General features: G+C 34.5%; 1 protein-coding gene across 5 annotated transcripts in view; it reads left to right on the plus strand.

The window, feature by feature from the left end:
- Window positions 1–16,123, plus strand: part of STXBP3 (syntaxin binding protein 3) — a 186,488-nt gene that overhangs the window by 124,300 nt on the left and 46,065 nt on the right. For 4 of the 5 annotated variants that reach the window (XR_007717243.1, XM_050746028.1, XM_050746038.1 and 1 more), the window contains 5 exons: window positions 5,753–5,802; window positions 6,563–6,644; window positions 10,155–10,231; window positions 11,976–12,054; window positions 13,451–13,551. Coding sequence is in view for 4 of the 5 variants with exons in the window: in XM_050746028.1 (XP_050601985.1) it covers window positions 5,753–5,802; window positions 6,563–6,644; window positions 10,155–10,231; window positions 11,976–12,054; window positions 13,451–13,551 (389 nt within the window). In the remaining variant the exon portion in view is untranslated. The remainder of the gene's footprint in view (window positions 1–5,752; window positions 5,803–6,562; window positions 6,645–10,154; window positions 10,232–11,975; window positions 12,055–13,450; window positions 13,552–16,123) is intronic. The other variant, XM_050746052.1, reaches the window with a different exon arrangement.

A 16,123-nucleotide genomic window follows, 5' to 3' on the forward strand; every position in this document is an offset into this window, starting at 1 on the left:
AAGCCCCTGGGTGGTCTTTCCCATTCACAGTTCAGTCTGTTTTTGTTCAGCTGACTTGTGATGATTAACTTGTGATGATTATTGCTTTGGTTTCCTGCCCCAGGTCCCTGGGTTTGCTTTTGTAAAGATTCTTACCTGTTCACTGAATAATCTGGGCCAGAGGCAGAATCTGTTGGAATCATAATTAGGAATTTAATAACATGTTTTAGTTTTCTTTTTTTTTTTTTTTTTTTTTTGAGACAGAGTCTCTCTCTGTCGCCAGGCTGGAGTGCAGTGGCGTGGTGTAGGCTCACTGCAACTTCTTCTTCCCTGGTTCAAGCAAGTCTCCTGCCTCACCCTCCCCAGTAGCTGGGATTACAGGCACGTGCTACCACGCCCAGCTAAGTTTTGTATTTTTAGTAGAGATGGGGTTTCACCATGTTGGCCAGGATGGCCTTGATCTCCTGACTTCATGATCTGCCCACCTTGGCCTCCCAAAATGCGGGCGTTACAGGCATGAGCCACTGCATGTGGCCTTTTTTTTTTTCTTTTTTTGAGGTGGAGTCTCACTCTGTTGCCCAGGCTGGAGTGCAATGGCTTGATCTCTGCTCACTGCAACCGCTGCCTCCTGGGTTCAAGTGATTCTCCTGCCTCAGCTTCCCAAGTAGCTGGGACTACAGGTGAGCGCCACCACACTTGGCTAATTTTTGTATTATTAGTAGAGACGGGGTTTCACCATGTTGGTCAGGCTGGTCTCGAACTCCTGACCTCATGATCTGCCCGCCTCGGCCTCCCAAAATGCTGGGATTACAGGCGTGAGCCACCGCGCCCAGCCATGTTTTAGTTTTCTGAGAATATAATTTCCCTTATGGCCTACAAGTCTGATTTTTTTACTTTTACTATTTGATTTTCAAAAACATTGTTATGATACACTATTTATAGAAGCTTGGTTTATTATTTCTCCATACTGAAATAATCATTGTAAGACTTGGTTTCTAGTCCAGGTTATACTTCTGTTTCCTAACTTAAACCATGAGGGGTTTGGACTACATTTTCTTCAACATGTTTTTTTCAGCTTGAATTCTCCGTGATTCCATTTTTTAGATCTTCACTTTGTTATATTTTCTTTATTTCTGCTTGCATTCCTGATAGTTTTCTCTGATGCCATAGTTTTCTTTTATGTTGTTTTGTTTGGGACATAAATATTTACTATTAGATTTTCATTTAAGGCTTTTTGCCTGACATCTTTTTTTTTTTTTTTTAATTGTGCTTTCTTGCTCCTCTTTTATATACTTAGGCATGATCTTAGTCCATCTCCAGCAAATTTTAAAAATCATATATATTAAAGATCTAAAATATAAAAAATAAGGCAATAAAATGTGGAGCAAATATAGGATAGTATGGGTTAGACTTTTAAAAAGTAACTGGTAACTCAGATGCCATAGAAAAGATTATATAAAAATTGTAAGCCAGGTACCGTGGCTCATGCCTGTAATCCTAGCACTTTGAGAGTCCAAGGTGGGATGATCCCTTGAGCCCTGGAGTTCGAGACCAACCTGGGCAACAAAGTGAGACCCCATCTATACAAAAAATTTTTAAATTAACCATGTTTGGTGACTTTCACCTGTGTTCCCAGCTACATGGGAGGCTGAGGCAGGAGGATCCCTTCAGCCCAGAAGGCTGAGGCTGCAGTGGACATTGATTGTGTCACTGCACTCCAGCCTGGGTGACAGAGCAAGACCCTGACTCTGAATAAAGAAATAGCGAGCATAAGCCCGGGCACAGTGGCTCATGCCTGTAATTGCAGCACTTTGGGAGGCCAAAGCAGGTGGATCACTTGAGCTCAGGAGTTCAAGACCAGCCTGAGCAACATGGTGAAACTCCATCTCTATCAAAAATACAAAAATTAGCCAGGTGTGGTAACGCACACCTGTGGTCCCAGCTACTCAGGAGGTTGAGGTGGGAGGATCGCTGGAGCCTGGGAAGTTGAGGCTGCAGTGAGCAGTGATCATGCCACTCACTTCAGCCTGGGTGACAGAGCATGACTCAGTCTCAGAAAACAAAAACAAACTAAAGTTACTATCTGGGTAGCATTTGGACTAGTGGAAGATTAATTTAGAGATTAGGTAGAAGCCAGTCAGTGGAGTATGTTAAATAGTATAGTTTAGATTTTATTCTATAAGCAAGAGTGAGCATTTGAGGGAATTTCGAGGTGTGTATTAATATAATCAAACAGTTGTATTTCAGGAAGGTGACTCTGACAGCAGAGTGAAGAATGTATTGAAATAGCAAAGGTGTTGGAGGTGGAAAGCAGGAAATCCAGATAGGATTCTATTGCAATACTTCAGTGAGAATGAAGAATCAAGTTGATGCTGGGTGACAGTGGCAATGAAAAATAATAGCTACCAGAGAGAACAATCAATATGCCTAATAGGTGGTGTGGGGAAAGGAGGAAATAGACAAAGACAATGACTAAGAAAATGACAATAATACTTAGAGAAATAAGTCTAAAGTAGTTTTCAGGGTGCCGTAATCTCACCTTGAGACATGTAGCTGCTTGTATCTGTATTGTATAATCGAATGACATTCAAAGAGAGAAGGGCCGTAAGACTGTCAAAAATTGAAAGACTAATATGATAGATGAAACTTTGATGATGAATATGGTCTGAGGAGACCAGCCACAGGAGCAAATTCTCTTACCTTTGCTCTGAGAACAAGCAGAGCAAAGGTAAGAGAATTGAGTCTTGAGGTATATCCATATTTAGGATGCTAGAGAAAGGGATATAAGGTCAAATGATTTTCATTAGTATTTAGAGGAAATGCCTCCTTAATTCTATAGTATTTGTTGATATGATTTCCTTTGACTCCTCTCTAAACATATCTACCTGTGACTGTGTCACTTTTCATGGATGCCCTTACTATCTCCATAAAACTAGTTATTTCTTTAAGGCAATAACACTGACTCTTTAGGTATCTTCAGATTCTTTTTTTTTTTTTCCTCTGGCAGACACAGATAGATCTAAGTATCTTCAGATTCCAAGACAGTTCTATCACTAGAAATTTAAAGCAAGCTACATATGTAATTTTAAATTTTCTAGTAGTCACATAAAAAGGTAAAAAGAAAAAAGTCAAATTAATATATTATATTTGACCTAGTAAGTTTTTTACATTCCTTTTTTTGTACTAAGGTTTTTGAAGTCTTGTGTATGCTGTACTTACAGGATATCTCAGTTCAGACTAGCTGCATTTCAGGTGCTCAGTAGCCAGATGTGTCTGGTTTCCACCATCTAGGACAATGCAGTTCTAAGGTTTCAAAGACTATAATGAGATGACTTCTGCTTAGGGAGCTTTTCTCCAATCTACTCCATCATACATTCCATGAGCATTCATTTCAGACGGAGTCTCGCTCTGTCACCCAGGCTGGAGTGCAGTGGCCGGATCTCAGCTCACTGCAAGCTCCGCCTCCCGGGTTCACGCCATTCTCCTGCCTCAGCCTCCCAAGTAGCTGGGACTACAGGCGCCCGCCACCTCGCCCGGCTAGTTTTTTGTATTTTTTAGTAGAGACGGGGTTTCACCGTGTTAACCAGGATGGTCTCGATCTCCCGACCTCGTGATCCGCCCGTCTCGGCCTCCCAAAGTGCTGGGATTACAGGCTTGAGCCACCGCGCCCGGCCGAGCATTCATTTCTTAAGAGAAAGACACAAATAAATCTGATAAAAACAAGCAAATGTCTTCAATTTTCAGCTTGTTTGAAGTGTAAAGAACGAAGCTAGCTTTGAAAGGAAAAGCAGCATAATATTTCTGTATCTGAGCTGTACCTGAGAAAATCCTTTATTTTTGCCTGTAGGGTTCTAGAAGCCAGTGCTTTTGGCTTAAATTATGGTTAAATATTTCAGACTTTCACCATAATTCTCATATAACACTATAATCCTCCTAGCAAACAATATATAATTATCTCAGTTGATATTTCTTAACACTTTCAAATCTTCCCAGTCACAATAAAACCTTCCAGCTCACAATTCTGAAAATGACTATAAATAACTGAATTGCTTTTACTAACATTTCTGAAACCAAATATGTGTTTTATTCCCCCCTCACACCAACCAATTCTCCAACTCTGGACCCCAACTGTATTAGTGTCAGAATTGAAATGAATTGTAGGATATCCAGTTAGTTAGGAACTAGTTAGCTAGGAACACTAGTTAGTGTCAGACTCCACAGGTTTGAGGGGTCAGTCTCACAATACTGCCTTCACTTCAAATGCCAGTACCAAGTCCCTAGACCCACACTTCCGTCTGGCTTGGCTACAAAGTCAGGAATTCCCACAATCCCCCTTCCCTTTCAGGTTCATTAATTTGCTAGAATGGCTCACAGAACTTCAGAAAACACTTTACTTACTACCAGTTTATTACAAAAGATATAAATGAACAGCCAGGTGGAGAGGTACATAGGGTAAGGTCCAAAAAGGTCCTAAGCATAGGTGCTTCTATCCACGTGGAGTTGGGTGTCTCACCCTCCTGGCACATAGTTTGTTCACCACCTTGGAAGCTCTCCAGACTCTCTTAAGGGGTTTTTATGGAGGCTTCATTATATAAGCATGACTGATTGAATCACTGGTGATCGAACTCAATCTCCAGTCCCTCTTCCTTTCCCAGAGGTCCTGGGGTAGGGCTGAAGGTTCCAACCCTAATGGCTTGGTCTGGTGACCAGCCCTCAATCTAAAGCTATATAGGGGCCCCTCACCCAAGAGTCATTCCATTTGCAGATGGAAGAGACACTTACCACTCAGGAGATTCCAAGGCCTTTAGGGGCTCTGTGCCAGGAACTGGGGGTAAAAACCAAAATTTTTTATTGTACCACAGTAACTATTATTATTTATACCTTCTGATAGAAGAGCCGTCATTTTTTAACATCACTTGTTATCAAAAACTTGTTGATAAATTTCCCAAAAGCATTAACTTAAATATAAATTAGGAAATGGAAAAGCTTAAGTTAATGAAATAACCATCTCATTAACAGGAATTAATGAAAAACAGGTCACTATAATTTATATTTTAATTATATTTTATGTATTACTATGTATTACTACTGATTTTAAAATCAATTGAACATTAATAAAACATAGTAAGTGTGGGAAATTGTTTTATTAAGTAGAACAGATATTTGTGTAAATTGTCTACATGCGTTATTTAATACATAATGGAAAATGTTTTTAAATCAGTGAACTAATTTTTAAAACATATTTAAAGAATTTTGAAAATCATTGTAAGGAACATAATATTTATTGATTATAAATCAAGATTGAATATTGGTGTCCAAATGTGTGATATGTATTGTTGAAAAGTGTAATGTAGTAAATCATTATGAAAAATGTTTATGCAGATTTGATTGGCAGATATAATTTAGCAATGGGCAACTTAAGGATGTTCCCGTGGGTTTTTTGTTTTCATCTTGTTTTACTTGGGATTTAAGTAGAATAGGAAAAACCAAATCAGGTAATACTTTTAGAAATATTTTCTCGGTATGTTCATGTACTTAAATATATTAACCCTTTTTATAATACCTTTTAAAGTTAAAAAGTGATTACAGTTGAAATGTACTGTATAGGCTAGGCATTAGAATTGGATTTTTCCGTAGGGTTTAACAAATATGTATGCTTTTTATGTAGTTTAACAAATTTCAAATTGGATTTTTCCTTAGCCATTTTGGACTGTTTGAATTACTATGTTTCTGTTGATTTAATTCCTAAGTAATTCCTTTCTTTTTTAAACAGAGATAAAAGCAACAGTGTTTGATGACTGCAAGAAAGAAGGTGAATGGAAGGTAGAATTTGCATACCTTGCTCTTATAAAAAATAATACAAATTTTAAAAACAATACAGTATAAAAACTACATAGTATTTACATGGTGTTAGGTATTCTAGTATAAGTAATCTAAAGATTATTTGACGTATGTGGAAGGATGTGTGTAGGTTACATGCAAATACTACACTATTTTATGTAAGACATTTGAGTATCCATGGAGTTTTGGTATACATAGGGGTCCTCGAACCCCCATGGATACTGAGGGATGACTATATAGGGTATGGAATCACACTGCTTGGCTCTGAATACTATCTTCACCACTTAATTGCTTGGCTCCTTGCGCAAATTACTTGACCTCTCTCTGCCCCCATTTCCTTGTTTATAAAAATGGTGATGGTAATACCTCATATGGTAATTGTAAATATGAGGTGAATTAATCCATGGAAATGGCTTAAAACAGTGCTTTGTGCAATAATTGTTCTACAAGTGACAATTGTAATTTTAAGAAAATTTGATGTTAAACATAATGTCATTTAAAATGAATAAGCTCTGTGCTTCAAATTAGAAATATTTCTGTTTGCTTACTTATGTACAATACTATATGCATGTATACTGAGAAAATCTCTAGATTGTGCAAGATAAAAGATGAGATCATTTTGCCTACTGTCCTGATATTTTATGTTATAAAAGGCTTTATAAAGGTTAATGGATAAAATTCTTTTTTTCATTCTTGGTAATAGGATGCTTACAGTATTTTTTTAATTTGTGTTTGTTTTAAGATAATGCTTTTAGATGAATTTACCACTAAGCTTTTGGCATCATGTTGCAAAATGACAGATCTTCTAGAAGAAGGTATTACTGGTAAGTGTTATTCTTGGCATGAACACTTTTTAATTGTAATTGGGGGAGATCTGAAGTATTAAATTTTAGTTAGTAATTGTGTTTCTAAGGAGCTTATTTTTTAAAATTACTGTAGCCATAACAATTAGATTTAACATTCTTTTCTCTGAATCTTCTGTCAGTTTTTTTTTCCTCAGCTGAGACATATAATTAAGACCCCTAACCAAGCCTAACTCAGTTGCCTTTTTGAGGTTCTTTAAATGTTTTGCTCATATATATATATATATAAAACAAGTTTGTGTATTGATACACAAGCTTTACTTCAGTATTTTGATTTAGTTTATGGTTTCATGTATCGCTTTAAAGTGGATATCAAGATTTATGTCATAAAATTAACTTGTACATACTTACAAATGCATAATGCTGACTTTGTAAATTTATCTTTATTACCAGAAAGGAGGCAAATAATTATAAGTTTAAATCAGTTTTAGTATGAAAATTTGAAATACTTACAGATTCTGAAAAAAAATCATAATGTCACAAGAAGTTATCTTCCTCTAGGCAGGATTATGTTATTGAGATATTAATCTATATTACCTATTGAGGAAAATACTAATATCTTGTAACATTCATAATCGTGTTATCCTTAATTCATCCTTTAACTCACTTATTAAAATTTGATCTTCATAATAACCCTATGAAGACAGATATCAAATACTCTGATTTCTAATGAGGAATCTGAGGCTCCAAGTGAAATATAATTCATTTATATGTTGAATCCTAATGTAGTTTATGTACTGTCTGTTACTCCTAACTTAATGAAGTTCAAAAATATACCCAGTATTTTCAAGAAAGTCTGACCGTATCATATTTATGTTTTGATGTTTATATATAAAATAATCTTTTTTTTTGAGACAGGGTCTCCCTCTGTCACCCAGGCTGGAGTGCAGTGGTGTGATTTTGGCTCACTGCAGCCTCCTCCTCCCTGGTTCAAACAGTCCTCCCATCTCAGTCTCCCAAGTAGCTGGGACTACAGGCACACACCACCACACCCGGCTAATCTGTGTATTTTTTTGGATAGAAAGAGGGTTTCACCATGTTGCCCAGGATGGTCTCGAACTCCTGGGTTCAAGTAATCCACTTGCCTTGGCCTCTCAAAGTGCTGGAATTACAGGTGTGAGCCACCATGCCCAGCCATAAAATAACCTTTATTGTTGATTACATATTCAATTTGTGGTCTTTCTGACCCTCAGTGTAAAAAGCTCTAAACTAGAAATTAGAAAATTGAAGCCTTGATTTTTCTACTGAATAAGTGAAATATTGATTAAGCCACTTAAGTTTTTTAAGTTCCGAAAGGTCATTCTGATGTGAAACTAGGGTGAGAACCATTTGATAACACATAAAAGCTCTGTGGAACTGCAGAGCTGGTATGCACTGTAGGGAGGTTTATTGCATTTTGTAGACCATCGTTTCTCACTGTATGCTCAGTATTAATATTCTTCAAGGAAGGGATTCTGTGGCCAGTACATTTAGGAAACAGTATTAAACACAGCTCAACAGCTTTCTTTAGGACTTCAGAGTCTTTATATGCCAAGGTAGAAGTAAATCCCCTGGGTAAAATGATAGTATTCAGTTTTCTTAACTTATTTGGCCACAGAAAGCTATTTTTGAGAAGCGTTTCATAGGACTGTATATCATAGAGCTCGCTGCTGTGGGATACCTTTGATATCCTCCAGACCCACCTAAGTTTGCTATGGTTTAATTGTAGTCATATCTTCTAACTTAAACTCAAAACAGTCCTTTTGAGTTCCACATTAGCTCTCCTGAAAATCCCTCTATGAAACTGGGCATTGGCAGGTTCAGCAGTCAGACTTTCTGTTGTCATTCAGGTCATTCATGAAAATATTTAGTAGTGTCTTGGGATTTTAAAAAAACTGGGAAAAAAATGCTCTGTCAGGATTTGCTACTTGAGTGGAGAAAAAAGTCAAGTGTAAAAACCTTAAAAAAATAGACTGAAGCTGGATACAATGACTCATGCCTATAATCCCAGTGTTTTGGGAAGCTGAGGCAGGAAGATCACTTGAGCTCAGGAGTTCAAGACCAGCCTGGGCAATATAGTGAGACTTTGTCTCTACTAAATCCAAAAAAATTAACCAAGCATGGTGGCACATACCTGTAGTCCCAGCTACTTGGAGAACTGAGGCAAGAGGATTCCTTCAGGGAAGTCAAGGCTGCAGTAAGCCCTGATTGTGCCACTATACTCCAGCCGGGGTGACAAAACGGACCTTATTTCAAAAAAATAAATAAAAAGTGAAAGACAAATTGGGAGTTAGATTATTCTTTTTCACTATTAAAGACCATTCTCTTTGTTTTTTTGGTTTTTTGATAGGTGTGTACTTTTCGGTGAATGGAGAAGTGGCACTTTCTGTTATTAATAAAGAGATTTCAGAATATTCTCAGAGCCTGAGTTCTAAATCATATCTATCACAGTATTTTCAGTGTTTTAACATGTACATTATTCACCAAACAAAATAGTATGTATAGCATGGCTGTAAGACACTCCATTCTGAGCATTAAACAATTGAAATAAATGAGCACAGATTAAACCTTAATTTTTTTCAAGTAAAATTATAATAGTTGAGAATGAAGAGAAAAAGATTAAATTTTTCCTTGGAAATATTATTTGATTGTCTAGTAGTAGTTATGATAAACCTCTACATTACTAATATACATTCAGGAATGAGAAAAGGAAATCACCAAATTTAAAAGAGAAGTCCAGCAGTAACCTCTCTTGCCAGTCACATTAATGTTAATTCTTTCTAGGCCCTTTGTCAACATGAATCTTGAAAGATGGTTCTCTGGATTTGTTGAAGGATACTTTAAATTAGTTTTAAGAAATATATATGTAGCTTTAAATAATTTGACAAAGTTTATTAACTTTATATTCACTTTGCTTTAGGTAATCTTATAAACGGCTTAATTTCCATAATTAAATATATAATTGACTAAATTCTAGTGATGTTCTGTTGCTGAAAAAGTACTTTATGAATATTTACGTGTGGTTTTAAAAGAATAGGAGTTAATTGGCAATTTATTTAAACAGCACTGTGGCAGGTGAAAACTTGGGCTCTGGAGTCAAATCTGGGTTAGAAGCCTGCCTGTTCCACTTTGTAACTGTATGATTGGATAAGTTACTTCTTTAAGCCTCAATTTCCTCATTTGTAAAATACTTGCAAGGTTGTTATGAATTTTAATGAATAATTCATGTAAGAAAATGAATTATTCATTTAAGAAATGAATAATTTCTTACATTGTTTATGTAAGAAAATGAAGAATTTTCATTTTTCAGGATTTTAAAATGTATCCAGTGAAGACAAAGAAAATGTTAAACCCAGTAAATGTTTTTGTTTTCATATTATTTGTAAATGTATTTTCATATTATTATAAATGGAAAATACAGTAAAGTTTATTTAAAAATTATTTTAAGTGTATAAATATTTGGTTATATAAAATGACCTTTCTTCTTGTTAGTTGTAGAGAATATTTATAAGAATCGTGAACCTGTCAGACAAATGAAAGCTCTTTATTTCATCACTCCGACATCAAAGGTGAGTATTTTGAGGCCTTAAAAAATAGGTTCATCAATATTTCACCATTGTTATGGTTTACTAATAGAAAATTCAAAGTAATGAAGTACACTTTAGTAGAAAAATATTGCCATAAACTAGTTTGCTTAGGAAAGTTTTTTCTGTTAGAAGATTATTTGCATTCTTCCCAATGAGAATGTATAAGTAAAAGAATTCCTTTTTTCCCATATGTGAAAGCAGAATTAAATTGTGTAAAATAACATTTCTTTGCATGTTTTGTTTTTCATGCAGTTCCTATTGAACTATACCTTTTGGGGGGATGGTAATATAGGTAAAAGAAATAATCTATAGTCTTGGATTACTTCTTTATCTCAGTGACTTTCCCGTAGCATATTTGTATTTATATATGAAGATGGATATATATGTGTGTATATATATATTTTATGTGAAAGGAAAGTCTTTAGTTTATAATCTGACCCTATGACCTAACTCATACTTGATGCCAACCTTTTAGAGCCAAATTATCAGATTTCTTTATTCTGTACAATATCTGAGAATGCATTTTTGAAAACCTGATCTCTCACTTATTCCCATGTAGAATGTTAATTTGGCAATCTCTGTTTCATTTCACTTCTAAAAAATTCTAACAGACATTAAAAAAAAAAAACAAAAAAAACTGATACTCACTTTTTAGTCTCTACATGTTGGCTGCTAGTGGGTTTTAATGATATTTTATATCTTATCTGTAATATAATTCCATGAGAGAAAAATTTATGATTGGAAAAAAAAATGCAACTTAAAAAAATGCACCATTTTTCATCTAGCAAATTGACAGAGGGATTTAAAATATATATATGGGTGTGTATGTGTGTGTGCATTCTGACTATTCTGGTTATCAGTAGATAATGGAGCAGAAACTACCATATACTGCTAGTGGGAGTATAGATTGATACAGCCTTTTTGGAAAATAGTTTGTAATTTTTTATCAAGAACCTTAAAAAATGTTTTATATTTTAGAGTTTATTGTTAGGAAATAAATAAATGGTCTAGCTAAGTTTCTAGCAGTAAATAAATCTAATTAAATTTTAGCATTAATAAATAATAGGCCATATGATATCTGAATGAAATATATGAATGAAATGATAAATAAATGAAAACCCATGTGGCCATTAAAAATAATTTTTCTAGGGGTTGTTAGTGACCTAGATAAATGTTCATTTTGGATGTTAAGTGACAAAAGCAAGATACAAAATTGTATATTCCTCATTCTTACAGTCACCTACCAAGTTTTGGGTCTTTCTAATCACTTGATAGTTTAAGCTCCTCACTCACTGTCTCTCACTGCAGCACTTCTCCAGTCATAAGTCTTGGTGGTTTCGTTATCCATGTAGATGATACTTACAGTATGTTGGTTTCTAGTTCCTTAATCTGTTATCTTCCAATAGTCTTGTCTTATATGTTGTTTCAGTTTTCCTAGACCTCTTCATTGCCAATAAGAGCATCCTGTTCATACATATTACCTTACTCTTTTTTTTTTCCCAAAACCAAAACTGGTTAATATTACCTTACTCTTGTTACCTTACTACCTTATTAGCTATCACTGGCTGGAGAATATAGCATCTTAAAAAATCAGTTTATAAATTAAACTTTTAGCCAGTAAGGTTTTATTTTATCACTGAAATAAAATAATATTAGTCATTTCAAAAGGTAACATATTTAAATTAATATTTAATAAAATGTGTATTAACATCTAACCTTTTTTAAGTCTGTAGATTGTTTCTTACATGATTTTGCAAGTAAATCGGAGAACAAGTATAAAGCAGCATATATTTACTTCACTGACTGTAAGTCTTTTAAAAAGTTATTGCTTCATTGTTTAAAATTCCATTAGTTTTAAACTGTTGACTTTTTAAAAATCATCCAGCCCAAAATGTCATTAAAGTATCTACTTTTTATAATATTATTTCAGTCCTGGTGATTTTCTATTTATCATTTATTCTAATTAGGCTAGAAAGAATCTAAAAATGTAAGATTATATCTATCCTAATTCATACTAAGGTGATCAAAAATTAAAAGAAACTATTCCCAACTGCTTTCAAAAGACAATCATTTTGCTGGGGATGAGAGGGATGGGTGGAGAGGGCTAGCCCTCAAATCCTGTGCTGGTGACAGGAAGAAATATTTTTAATCAGCGTTTCAGTTAGGGATTTGATTCTCTTGTAAAAAACAAAGACCTTTTGAGAGGGCACTGAAGAAAACAGACATCTGTTTGGCAAATATGAAGGGAGAAAATCTGTGACATTTATCTTACTCTGCTGTATGATCACATAGAAAACTAGTAGCTAAAGAATCACAGAGAAGTCCAAAGACACATACAATTCTGTCTTATGTTATATGTTATATAATATACTTCAAAATAAAAATATCACTTAACTAAATTAAGTCTTGGTCTCTGCTATTAGAGGTCCTCACTTTAAGTAGTATATCATTTTTCCTATGAATTTTTATCTCATGCCTAATAGTTTGGATTTTAAAAATGTCACACCATAAGTATTTGTTATGTAACCTTATTATACAGAGCATCATGTTTATGGAATTGATGAAATTTAATGAATGTGAACCCTCTTTTAACTTAAGGAATCTTAAGGCTAAAGAATATCATGTTAAAAAATACTAGGAGCCAATGGTTGGTATTCCGACCTAGATCTAATGGAATGATAAACTCTTTGATGAAAGGGGAAAAACACTGGCTCTGAGTTCCAGAACTTAGTATTATAGTGTCTTAGAATTCTCTAATGTTAGAAAGCTGCCTTTAATTGAAGGAAAAATTAACGATTTGTGTTGTATGGTTGTAGTATGGATCACTTAGTGGCAATTTGGAAAAGTAGTATAAATTTCTAAGATGTCCTGAAAGTGCTGTTGTTTGTTAAGTCATAAGTTTGGACATGATTTTTCTTCCTAACAGTTTCAGTTTGCTCTGTTAGCAGATCTTTAAGGAAATATATCTGAGGTTATGGTGGATGTGAATAGGAAAGATGGAATTTCTGTTACAGTCCTTTTGACTAGAATATATCTTTTGTAAAGCAAATAACAATATTTATGTATGATTTATGTCCTCATAATAAATAACTCTCTGAAAGCCAGTAATTATGTATAACTATTCTTGGACATTGGAATGATTTATTTAAAAGGAATAAAGATCTAGATGTAACTATATACTTTGGTTTTTTTTCCCCTCAGTTTGCCCTGATAATCTCTTTAACAAAATTAAGGCTTCTTGCTCCAAGTCAATAAGAAGATGTAAAGAAATAAATATTTCCTTCATTCCACATGAATCTCAGGTACTTTCTATTTTTATTTTTTAGTTCATGACAGGTTTCAAATTTGGTTTTATGGCTTATTTGTTAATAAAGTATATTCTGAAGATATTTTTTATATGTATTTGGTGAATTTTGAACCTAATCCACAAATAGACATTTCCCATGATGAAGTCAGAAGCATGAACAATAAATTGGAATTTAAAATGAATAAAGCAGGGCTTAAATTTCATATCTGCCACCAAGTCCTGTGTTTGTCAAATTACAGAACTACTAGGTTATGAGATCAAGAGAGTTTTGAGCACAGTCTTTGTTAAATGACTCCAAAAAAAAGTATTTCATTTAGCTTGTGTAACCTTTTGTGATATTAAAACAAATGCTCTTTAATCAACTTTTAATATAATATTATATAAATTATTTTAATCTATAAAATGAAGGGATTTTTTGACTTGTTTTGCCTTTGGAACATTGAGCCTTCAATTAATAATAGCAATGATTATAATGATATAAGTAAACACTCATATAATACTCCCCATGTGTCGTATACTTTCCTGAGTGCTTTACATAAATTTATTCATTTAATCCTCACAATAGCCATAGGAATAGATTGTACTTCTATCTCCATTTTGAAGATCAAGAAATCAAAGAGGTTAAGTAAGTTGCCTCAAATCACACAGCTAATGAATTGTTGAGGTTTGTTGTGCTCTGTTCTCTGTGTTTGGATTCTAGCATTTTATAGAATTGAAATAGTTGACTGTTGCTTGAAACTGTGATCAATATTTTAAGGGATAGACAAGTCCTAGATAAGGGATTTATTTGATATTACTTTTAAGATACTGCTGGGTTTTTTGGTTTTGTTTTTTTTTCTTTTTTTGAGACAGAGTTTCGCTTTTGTCACCCAGGCTGGAGTGCAATGGTGCAATCTTGGCTCACTTCATCCTCCACCTCCCAGGTTCAAGCACTTCTCCTGCCTCAGCCTCCCAAGTAGTTGAGATTACAGGCATGCATCACCACACCTGGCAAATTTTTTTGTATTTTTAGAAGATTCGGGGTTTCGCCATGTTGATCAGGTTGGTCTCGAACTCTTGACCTCTGGTGATCCATTAGCCTCGGCCTTCCCAAGTGCTGGGATTACAGGTGTGAGCCACCGCACCCAGCTGATACTGCTGTTTTTGACAAAGAAAGATAATAATCCAAATTATAAGATTTTAACATATCTGGTTAACATTAAACTGTTTTCCAAAAGTTTCCTTTAAACTTATTCTTTTAATATGTAAGATATAGTATAGGGTGAAAACCAGCTTCTGAAAATGATATAGGATTTAAGTGATAGTGTAAGAAATATTACAAACATTTATAGAACATCTCGCTTCACAGAAGATAAATATAATTTTAGCCCCAGAATTTATTAAAATTCTGCAGTTGCTGTATTTGAAGGAATGATTTGTGTAGATATCTGAATAATTTGATGATGAATAGAAATAACCTGTCTTTGCATGTCTAGAGAATGCTCTTGAGGAGTTTCCACTTATCAGTCTTTACAAAATATTGTGATTATATAAGGTCCCATCTGTGAATGGTTTTCCCGTAAGAATTTTTTTCTTTTAATTTACTTACTTGATAAGAGTCATAGGAGGGTCTACTTGACCAGTCACAGTGGCTCACGCCTGTAATCCCAGCACTTTGGGAGGCCAAGGTGGGCAGATTATGAGGTCAGGAGTTCAAGACCAGCCTGGCCAACATGGTAAAACCTCATTTCTACTAAAAATACAAAAAAAATTAGCTGGGCATAGTGGTTAGCACCTGTAGTCCCAACTACTTGGGAATCTGAAGCAGGAGAATCATTTGAACTGGGGAATCAAAGTTTGCAGTGAGACGAGATGGCACCACTGCACTCCAGCCTGGGCAACAGAGCGGGACTCCGTCTCCAAAAAAAAAGAGAGTCTACTTAATAAATCTAACTGTTTTGGAGAAATTACACTGGAAATGTTTTGGATTTTTGATTATTTGCAAGTGAAAATATAAATGAAATACTAGGTGCTTTGAGCTATGAGCAAAGGCCTACTGAACATTTATCAAGATTATGTTGAGTGGACATTGTCTGTTAGATGCAAAGCAGTCTACTGTGAAAAGATGAGCAAAATATATGTCTTACCCTCATTTGAATACTATAAAGAGATTAAAAAGTATCAGACATCTTCAAAAACTATTTCAATCATGGTTAAATCAAGTAGGATTAGGCTCAACTAATTAAAAGAAAACTCTGGACTTTCAATGGATTAAACAACATGGAAATTTATTTCTTCCTAATATAAAAGAAGTCAGGAATAGGCTGTATAAAGGTGGTAATGCTGGCTCTATGAAATTGTCAGGGGTCTAGTCTCCTAGTCATGGCCCTTATGATCTAAGATGATTGTAAAGTTGTTGTTGTTGTTGTTGTTTTTTACTGTTACATCATTTTTTTTAATTTTAAGGAATATTATTTTGAAACATTATAAAAATCATAGGCTTATTTCAATATTTTAAAATATCTTCTGTAACATTCCACTCAGAAGGTAGATAACAAAATTCTTCCCATAGGAAGGGTGCCAGTGGA

This window comes from Macaca thibetana, chromosome 1 (assembly GCF_024542745.1).
Source record: "Macaca thibetana thibetana isolate TM-01 chromosome 1, ASM2454274v1, whole genome shotgun sequence".
Lineage (NCBI taxonomy): Eukaryota > Metazoa > Chordata > Mammalia > Primates > Cercopithecidae > Macaca > Macaca thibetana.